General features: G+C 44.4%; 1 protein-coding gene across 1 annotated transcript in view; it reads right to left on the bottom strand.

The window, feature by feature from the left end:
• The window catches only part of USP50 (ubiquitin specific peptidase 50), a 12405-nt gene extending 2098 nt beyond the window's left edge, over positions 1-10307 (bottom strand). The window contains exons 1-7 of the mRNA XM_019533675.1: positions 9558-10307; positions 6607-6639; positions 5626-5826; positions 4523-4718; positions 3008-3214; positions 2095-2237; positions 1157-1289 (exon numbers count right to left, since the gene is read on the bottom strand). Of these exons, the coding sequence (XP_019389220.1) occupies positions 1157-1289; positions 2095-2237; positions 3008-3214; positions 4523-4718; positions 5626-5826; positions 6607-6639; positions 9558-9610 (966 nt within the window). The 5' untranslated portion in view covers positions 9611-10307. The remainder of the gene's footprint in view (positions 1-1156; positions 1290-2094; positions 2238-3007; positions 3215-4522; positions 4719-5625; positions 5827-6606; positions 6640-9557) is intronic.
• Positions 10308-10631: the final 324 nt, after the last annotated feature.

The raw sequence follows: 10631 nt of genomic DNA, 5'->3' as shown, positions 1-10631 counted from the left end.
GTGTTTGCAGAAGGCTGTATAGTGGCCACCGTCCAGATACCCAAAATGGTTCTGCAACAACAAGCAGCAAGTAAGTCCAGGAAGAGCTATGACTCCATTTTAACCGACTAAAAGCCAAGAACCTGGTGATCACTCTCACCTGCACTCAGCAGTTGTGGGGATGGGGAAAACTAAATAAGATTTCAGTTTTTCTTTTACAAAACATTTCTAATATTTAGAATTCTGCAATAGAAAGAGCAAATTAATGTTGTGTATGGGCACTAATAATATTTTCCATGTCAAATATCACCTTTACAAACCAGCTAGCACCTCCTATCTGTAGGCCAGATGCCTGGTGAGTGGATCTCACTGGCTGCCTATTGCTTATCCACACCCAAAGGCTTTAGGCTTGGAAGTCTGCCCATGGAAACAAGATTACACCAGTCAGGCAAGGGGAGAGGTTTCATTAACAATGGTTGACTGAGGAACTAGGATGGGTATTCAGCTCATTTACCAAGTCGCTTGAATCAAGTATTTGCCAAATGATGCAATCAGCCTTCAGGATACATGTATTGCATCACAGACTGGCAAGGGAGGGTTTATTTAGCCTCTTAAGAAATTGCTCCCTATGGGGGATCATACAACTCCACATACTCCTGCAGTCACGTAATAAACAGGCGCAGTCACTCTGTAAGCGGGACCAAGCTGTACTGGAGTCATTGTACAGACCTCACACAACTATTACAAAGTAATAATTGGAGCCAAATTGCTCTTCAGCTACACAGACAAGAACAAGTGTGTTACAGCATGGTTGGAGGTTACTGTGTTATACAATGTCCAGACACATTCAGATTGCATCTGTGTACAGTCCTGTAAGTACAATACAACTTCAAATGCCACAGAGCACAGCCACTATTTCTATGTGGCTACAAACCATCTAATACTAACCAGTGAAAACTCTGGTAGTTTGGGAAGTAGTTTTCAATTCAGGAGACCCCTCGTAACCTTGCAACAGCAGACACATCAGCAATCACTGTGTATGTGCTTCCCCCCGCCCCGAAATGTTAAACTGCGTGCGCATAGGGGAGGGGTGACTTTGGCTGTTTAGGCCAAAGGCCAAGCACTAACTTCATTCACATGGACATTACAACTAAGGATTACCTTGCTTCAAACTTACCACCACGGCACACAAACTGTATTTTGGATTCTTCCGAAACAGTGGATAGACATAAGGAGAAAGATCCAAGTTGTTTAGTGGATAGTGGATGTCAGTTCCAAGTTTCCTTTTGTAGCTGCCTTGACAGTCAAACCTGGAAAAACATGAGATTATTCATAATGTTCCTCAGTCACCAAGCAAGAACCAACCTCTCATGATTGCAAATGCTCTTTGCAGTCTATTTATTTAATCTGTTTTGTAAAATAATTTTCTATCTACTTAAAATAATTCTTGGGACTAATACAGCATTTCAAAATGCATTGCAAACATTCCTTCCACTGTCCCCCTGAAGTCAGGTAAGCAAGTCAAACATTAAGGAACTGAAATATTTCCTTTTACAGAACATTTCTAATATTTAGAACTCTGCAGCAGAAAGAGCAAATTAATGCTGTGTGCATATCATTAGTCCCCATTCACAGCATTAATTACTGACAGGTCAGAGCACTAGCCAGTGTTTTAGCCCCTCACACTCAGGGCAGTGCTAGCAGAGGTAGAAGTAAGTATCTGTAGGGATGGGCATCCTTAACACACATATGGCCGCATGATGTATACATGCACTGGATATCTCCTTTTCTGAATGCCCCAGTTTTACAGCCAACCCTTTTTGTCTTTCATGAGAGTCACTTCTGATCTCATTGTAAATCTCTCATCTCTGCCCCTTACAGGGAAGAGCAGCAAGAATGCACAAAGGGCATGATATGGATTGCAAAAGGGGATTAAGGGTGAAACATGTTGTCTTGGTTTCTCAGGAGCTTGTCTTGTCAGCTCTAGCTGGCCACGAACGCTCCAGGTACTGTGTGTGTACAACAATCTCCTTCTCTGTGCTGTGCTTTCCCTTTCCTGTTGATGCAAATAACTTCTCTGTTTGTCTTGCAGCCATCCTACCATGCAGTGTGTACCTCTTTAAGTGCAAAATAACGATCTTTGGTGCCTTGGCTAGGCAGGTCTTCACTGCAGTGTCTTGCTTTGTGCCACACCATGAACACTGGATTTGGTTATTCCAGGTCAGAATGTCTTGTTGAAAGAAACATTCAAGACAGTCCTGTCAGAAAAAAACATGTTTAGTAAAATGAGGGCCCAAATGTGTTTGTAGAGAAGTGAGTTTTGGCCAAGGGAGGTGAGTCTGAGGAGATGAAGTCCCAATACATCAGTTTGTTGACTTGGGGAAGTCACCTGTAGTTCTGCCCATGCTAGTAGCAGTAAGCAACTGCCATGATATTATGATTATACAAAGAACATGAAGCAGCTAAAATCTGCTGCACTTTCCCCTGTCAACAGAAACATTTAAGAAGTATTAAAACATTGCTCAGTTGCTCACTCTACAATAAAAGTAGACAATTCTCTGAACACCCTGCACTCTGTGGTGACCCCAGAGCATTTTCAAATGCCACAAACTTGACTGTTACCAACCAGAAACACTTCTGAGTCTGATTTAGGAACCCCAAGCCAGACCCTCAACTCAATAAATGTCTCCCTTTATAGATGGTAGTGCTGAAGTGATGTTGTAGCCATGATGAAATATGCAAGAGGCAAGAATTTTGTGGGTGATATTTTTATTGGATCAACTGCATGGTTGGGAAAGACTTAGACAAGAAGGGCAGGGTGATACTCAAAAGCTTGTCTAAGTCTATCCCAACCATATAGGTGGTCCAATAGAAGGCATCACCCGCAAAAATCTTTGCCTCTCTCTCTACGGATGATATCCTAGAATATGCATCTCCTAAGAACACATTTTCTCAAGAGACTATATTAGCATAACCTTTCTTCTGCTACACTGAATTTGAAAGTAGGAGGAATCAATGGGAATCCCACCTGTAGAGAGCATGCAGTCTCAGAAGGGATGGGAAGAGATAGGACAGTAAAGACCTCATTCTTAACAGTGGTGTTCTGACACTCCAGACATGTGATTTCATAACTGAGCTGTCCCTCGAATAGCTGTGTGATGATTGACGTCTCATGGGAAATCCCTCTGTTTTCCCTGGCGGTGGATATGTTTCCCTGGCTTCTTCTTTTGTTTAACTGTACAAAGAAAAATGAAAGATAACACCAATTACTACAAAAATGTCTAAATGTTTATTAATATTTGTGCAAGAAGCAAATATTTCCGGTTTGACTGTCAAGGCAGCTGCAAAAGAATCTTCTGTTTTTTTCATCCCAAAAGGTAAAAAGCTAGTTGCTTCTCGGGACGTGGTGAGACCCGGCCCTGAGCATGCCCCCTGTCATATGGTCTAATAAAAGATATCACGTTTACCCAGAGAACCTTGTCTGCCTATGTCCTTAAACCAATACAGCTATAACTAACATCTCCAAAAAGTTATTGAAACATTCAGCATCTCCATGCTGTTTTGTACCTTCTACTGCTGTCCTTGCTGCTTCAGGGTAGTGCTAAAACATCTAGTCTGAAAAATCACATTGTTTACTTGTGAGATGGTTGTAAAGCAGATCTCAGAGATGAATAATCTCTGTGAGAGCACTGGGTAGTTGCACAGATTAGTATTGAGTCTCAACTGGGATTAAAACTGATGTGTCACAATGCTGCCATTTTATGTGGTGCACAGCAAGTTGAGCTTTCTTCTCAGAGCATATTAGCAAAGAGGGATGGGGAAAAACAAAGGCTTCAGAGCAGGTAGGGTAAATTATAGATGGCATCAAAACAGATTTAAAGGAGAAGCAGAGGTACAGCTGGGTGAATAAACATATTCTAGATATGTGGGAGAGACCATTACTATGGTATGGTGTAAGAAGAGGGTGAGGAGGAGGAAACAAGAATAGAGGTTCAAGTGGGTGAGTGAGGCACCTTGGTGATAAGCCATAGCAATAGATAATGAAGGGCGAGAGGGAGAGTGCTTTAGTAAAAGTGGTTGGAGCAAATAAAATGATAATTAGTAGCAGCATTTTGTATAGTTTGGAAGGAAAGAAAAGGGCATTATTGCATTATAGGCTAAACAAACAGTGATGAATTGTAAGAGCACAGGTCCATGGGGACACACTATAGACCAGTGGTTCTTCATATTTTTAGACTCAAGGTGCCCCTTAGGAAGTGCTACTCTTACTTTTCACTTGTTTTTTTTCACTACAGAAAAATAACAGAGCAATTCTCCTGTTCCAAAGAACTCAGAAAGACCTGCCAGGGGAGACTAGTTTAACATTATGAATTCCTTTTTGATATCTCTGGGTTTATTTTGTGAATCATGTTTGGACACCAAACAGTGTGTGAGCATTTGTATTGCGCTTAGCAGCAGCACCCTTGAAAGAATGTGTTGTGGCATCCTGGTTGAGAATCACTGCCATAGACACAGTCCCAGAAGGCCATAATTTTGGTCTTACCTTCTTAAGAGTCTCATGTAGTTCACTCAGGACATAAATCAGAAACTCCTGCGCATCCTGTTGAGTCTTTTTAGTAAAAGCTGGGTGCCGATCACCAATGACTGAACAGAAGACCTCTGGTGATACACAGTCAAAGTCTCCAAGCCATATGTCAGCCATCAGATAGGCAAAGGCAGTAGCAATTTCAACATTTTCCCTTGAGGTGAATAAAAATTGGAGCCAAAGAAAATAATTTAAAATACAAACAAGAAAGACAACTCAAGAAAACATCAGCAAAATACAGTCCAGGTACAACTGCCACTATTTGTCTAATGTAACCCCACAAGTGCTAGAAGGAATCTGTTTTTCTTACAGTCTTCAGCAGTAGGAGCTGCCTGAAGGACATGGTCACAGTTCTCAGTACACTATCACTGATAAAACAAAGATTTGTATTGTAATAGTCATGCAGTCAACCACGGCAGAAAGGAAAGGGGATTGGAGCCATAAAGATAGCAGTAGAAAGGCAGAGGAATTAAGAGAATTAAGGATGGAGACTATAGTGCTGGCAGGAGGAAAGCAGAAGTAGCAGAGAAATTAGGAGTCAATGATATTATCATGGAAGAGCACGGGCAGTGCAGTTAGGACTTGGGATTTGTTGCACCGGCTGTTCTACAAAGGTGAAGTTTGATTTTCAGAGATATTGAATTCCTGACTGTCAGCGTTTCCACTGGGATTTTCATTCCTTCCAAACAGGAGGTCTACAGAATAAGCACAGTCTGTGCCTGAAGAGCTTAAAATATACCAGCTATTGTGAGGCAAGTAAGAGACTGGGAGAGAACAAGTAGAAACCTAGAGAGGTCAGAAAGAAAGAATTTAGAAAGAGGCCAGAAGATCATGGTAATATCCACAAACTCTAGCTAATAAGAAGTGGTTGCAGGGAATGACTGAGCTGGGACTTGGGGGCAGGGGGCAGGGGAGAGTATCAGAGTGAAATAGGAGCCATTTTCTGGTGGCCTTGTCCAGATGGGTATAAATGTGCTCTCTAAAACAACATTTCTTTTGGAAAAACCAGCAGAACTGATCAGAAAGACGTGTTCTTGTGGACAGCAGATACATCAACTTACTTGCACAGGGCTGTGATGTACTTTCCTGAGAGAAAATACTCCACCAGTGGGGATATACTGCAGAGGCACTGCAAAACAGCATTCATGTAGCAAGTGTTGCCCAAGTTATGCAGGCCCGTCAGCCCTTGGTACTGCTGACTTTTCTCACCGTTTGATTCCTCACTGGAGTCCTTAACATTTTCCAAGTGGGCAGTTTTGGGGCTGTATTTCCAATGAGAACAAAATCCAGAACAGTATTTATTTTTTTTACTAAAATGCATGGCTTCCTTATATTACTTACTTAGAAACTTGTGTTAGCTCAGGGGAGGCATACTGAGTTCGGTTAAGATCTCCCTTAAAATATGCGGTCATATTCTTTCTGGAAGGTATTCAGATTGCTAGTTTGCCATTATCCATTATCCACATCTGGAGCTCTGCTGACTTCGTAAATGAGAAGTTTACAAAAAACCTTGAATGATCAAGCCCAGCATTTCAGAAACCCTGAACTTGGGAATTCTTTATATAATGTTCCTCCTTCTCAGTGGCTGCCTAGACAGATGAATGGGTATTTTCCATTGCAATACCAATGAAGCTTAGACTTTACATTAAGTTTGCACTGTTTATTTTCTCTATATACTAATTATGGGATCAATTCTGTGAATCGGCCGCAGGGCAGAACTGGCTGCACTTCTAGGATTGGGCCCTGGCAGCACAGAGGCAGCAACGGCATATGGCCCTTCATCATTTTCACCCGACTCCTATCAGATCATGCCATCCTCTGACTCCCACACAGGGCTTGGCACCATATTTGCTCTCCAGCTTTCTAACCTCATTACTTCTCCCCCTCCTTGTTCCCTGCTCTCTTTTCCCATACATGTGTCTGGTGTCGAGATGGATGTGGCTAATCAGACCTAGCAGAATTCAGCAGGTGAACGTTTGCCAGCACTAGTCAGTGATTTCACACCCAAGGCAAAACAGAAACATTCATCCAGAATCACCCACCTGGGTGTGCATCTAGTTGCTGGCAGGAAGTGCCTACATTGGATGGAAGGAAACACAGAGTCAGCACCAAATGCTTGCAGATCTAAGAGTGTGTAAGTGCAGTTAGGTCATACAGCCTGATGTAAAGCTAGGGAAATAAGCCCCTGAAGAATCAACATAGGGACAAAAGGGGAGGGGGGTTGTTTTGTTTTGTTTTTTTAAAGAAATTTTCCAGGCAAAAGAACCTGCTTCCCTGTGGGCTTTCAGGGGAAATGGATTCTTTTCCCCAGTGATATCACGTGGGGAAAAGTTACAGGGTTCCTGAACAGGCATAGTTGGGTGCAGCAACAGCAGAGGCATTATTGATTGGATTTTCTTCTAGACAAAGCACTGAAACACATCATGTAGGGCAGCATTTCTCAACAAGAATATATGAAAGGGTCGTGAACAAACTTAAAAAATGGAAAAAACATGGGGAACTGTGGCTTTTTCCTTGCAGGCTGGCAGAGTTCCAGCATGCCAGGGGTGCTTGGGACGCCCTCCCACCCCCACCCCGCACACGGGGGGGGAGGGGGAGGAGGGAGCGGACAGCAGGTTGGGTCTGGCCACTGATATTTACAAATGGGTCTTGGTAGAAAAAAGGTTGAGAACCAGCTGTAGGGAGCAGTCTTGCTCTGGAAGGGGAGGAAAGGCAGCATATCAATCAGTCATTTGCAGCTAAATCAACGCTAGATCCTGGGTGTGTCTACACGTGCATATTAATGCAGAGCAAATGCACCGAATGGATCCAGACCATGCAATGACAAGAAATATAAAGCCTGTCAACATCTCTCCACCACCCCCACAATTACTACACCCCATAACAGAACCATCAGTATGTGAGTTGGTCTAATAAAAGATATCCGATTTACCAAAAGAACCTTGTCTGCCTATGTCCTTAGATCAACACTGCTACAACCTATACCACTGGAGCAATAAACTGGCATTTATCACTTACACATGTACCCAGGACCCCAGCACGTTGAGCTGGGTTGGAGCAGGGAGTGGCTCTGACCTGGCTCAATGTGCTGTGTACAGGGTGGATGGGGCATGAGGGTGCAGCTCCTGCACTGAAACACCCTCATGCCCCAGTCAGCACCATCAGTGTCTATATATACATTGCCATGATGTAAAAAAAACTCTACTGTAGGATAGTATTTGTATTTACAAGTATTAACCTGCTGTGGATTTAATGAGTTTATTCCACCCTAATAACCCTGTGAATGGAGATGCCAAGACTTTTACTGTGGAGCTAGTTGGGGAACTCTGCAGTAAACATCTTGTGTAGACACAGCTCCTGTGATCTGATCATGTGCCTCCCCAGTGTCCTGCCACGCCAGGTTCCACACACAGCTCTGCAGAAGCGGTCGGGGAGGGCAGCATGGTAGGGAGCATCGCCAGCACCTGCTGCCTGCCCTAGGCTGGGGCCAGGGAGGCAGCAGCTGTTTGCAGCCTTCTGGCTCCAACTGACCCATGTTCTGGGTAGCTGCTGCCAGCCATGGATCCTGGGCTGCTTGCAGCAGGGCTTGCATCTTCCCAGTTTCCTGTTGGGAGCAACCCAAGCCCTGTGGCTATCAGCAGCTACCCAGAACCTGGGCAGGCTGCAGCCAGACTACAAACAGCTTCTGGCTCCACACACTGGCTCCAGCTGTCTCCTGCCCTGGGCTTCGGGAAGGCAGCCAACACTGCACCCGTCGGCCAGGGCAGGGCGGTAACAGCTGTTTGCAGCCTCCCTCCCGACTGCAGCCAGCCTAGGCTCTGGGGTAGCTGCTGCCAGCCGTGGTGCCTGGGCTGCTTGCAGCAGGACTTGTAGCCTCCCAGCTGCCTGCTGGGAGCAGCCCAGGCACCACGGCTGGCAGCAGCTGCCTAGAGCCCAGGCTGGCGGTCAAGTGCTGAGCAAAATGGCCTTGTGTGCCGGGGGTTGCTGACCCCTGACCTAAGCACCTGTTCTGAGTTCTGTGGGGGCTACACTGGCTGTCCTGTGGGATTTGGTACTGTAATCACAAAGTATTCCTTAATTTTCTGAGGAACAGTGCACAATTTGCATCCTACCTCAAATATGCTCCAGTAAACCCACAGTGCTACAGCAAAAATCAATAGTAGAAACAGTTTTTCCTAACTTGAACGTTATATCTTGGTAACATAGAAATAACTTTCCTGAGTATCCACACAACAATGTCAAAGAAGAAACAACAAATATATTTTCTTATGCTGGGAATACATTGCAATTAAGGGCATATTTTTGTTTGTAATACAAACAAGTATTCAGCCCTAGCCCCTACTAACTGGGTTCAGTAACTTTTGTGCAAACTAGGAACAGGGCAAAATATTCAAATGAGTGTCCAGGCTGCTTGGCAGCCATGTTCAGTTGTGAGCGCCCTCCCAGCTCCTTGCAGACTGGGACTCCGTCAGCCTGCAAGGGGAAAGCCACTGTTTCCCCACATTTTTCTCCTTTAAAGGAGAAAATCCAGGTTTTTCTTGTTAAAATGAGAAAAATCCATGTTTTACCACATTTTTCCATCACAAATGGAAAACTCAGATGCCTGCTGACCACTAAGCTATTAACTATCCCAGGATGGGCCACTCTGCTCCCTCTCATTTCACATGAGGAATTTCAAATGTTCCTGGTTCTATCCCTGAAGTGGAATGATTTTTTTTCTGAAACCTCAAGTAACGTGGGTTGGAAAAGCACCTCCAGCCCAGTTGGAACGTGCCCAAGCCTGCCTTTCTAGGGCTCTCTGCTGAATGCCATATTTTAATCTCTCTCAGGCATTCACACAACCCCACAACGGCTGGATGTTTTTAAACCAACGACACGAGAGGCAAATTTTCAAACCAGCTTTACCCTTTGCCCCAGCCCCTTCTGAGATGCTCAAATTAAATCCATCTTTTCTGATCAGCCTCCTAGCTATGTTATAAAAAAGCAGACTCACAGAGAATAAAATATATTGAGATCATCAGGTGCTGATGTTGACTGGGAAGCCATCTGTTGGCCTGCAAAGAACTTGATACTTCCAGTGATTTAGGGAAGCTACCTCTTATCCTCTTCTCTTCATATCTCCACCTCTTTTCTTTCCCTTTCCATACACCAACTTTCTTATCTTATAGTACAACTGCTCAGTAGCATGGTCTCCCCCCCCAGCTCTCTTTGAGCTTCCCTGACCGTTCCAGCCTGGATTCTTTTGGCATTATATCCCAACGTTCCACCTTGTTGCTAAGAGATGTTGCTTTGTCCTCGTAAATGCTAGTTAAGGTAAAAAACCTGATGCTAGTGCATGCATCTTTCCTCATGCATCACAGCTGGTTACACAGTTCCATTGACTTTGTGTGTCAGACCCAGTCATAGTTTCCTAACCCCAAATTCCATCTCATTATTAGTACAGAGTAACAAACTGCGATGGCAGAAGATGGCTGTTGCAAGATGCAGGATGATAAATACCATATCTGACTTGTAATACTGCAAAATAATCGTTTTTGATATGCTAAGGGGAATGGCATGGGCCATTAACAGGGAGCAACTGGGCTCAAAATTCCTTTACACTTTTAGCCTCTTATATTTTTGCTTTCTCTATTACTAGGTTGGCGATATTGTTTTTTATAAATTGCATTCATTTTTGTGGACATACAAGGTGTGTCCAGCCGAGCATGCGCATGGGTTTCCTCATGGACAACTAGCAGCAGGACAGATTTGTGCCATCGATAGTTGTCCATGGAGAAAACCTGTGCATATGCACTCAGGTGTGGGGCAAATTGCCCTTGGTGGGTGGGGTATGGGAGGCTGGGGCCAGCACCTGGGCTGGCCCCAGCAGCCCTACCAGGGGCCCAAGGCTGAAGCGGCAGCAATCCAGGTGCAGAGAGCCTAGCCAGCAGCTGGAACATGGCTCTGGCTGGTCAGCCTCTGGTTCTGGGCAATGCATGCTGCTGCCAGCTGTGCCACACCACTATTTTTTAGCACTTTTTCTTGATACTGGGATTTCCTGGTATCTAAATTTGGGTCTGTGCTGCAA

The sequence above is a fragment of the Crocodylus porosus genome, unplaced genomic scaffold (assembly GCF_001723895.1).
Source record: "Crocodylus porosus isolate Cpor-Errol unplaced genomic scaffold, CroPor_comp1, whole genome shotgun sequence".
In the NCBI taxonomy this organism is placed as follows: domain Eukaryota; kingdom Metazoa; phylum Chordata; order Crocodylia; family Crocodylidae; genus Crocodylus; species Crocodylus porosus.
The sequence above is the reverse complement of the archived record's forward strand: the minus strand, read 5'-3'. Positions and strand labels throughout refer to the sequence as shown.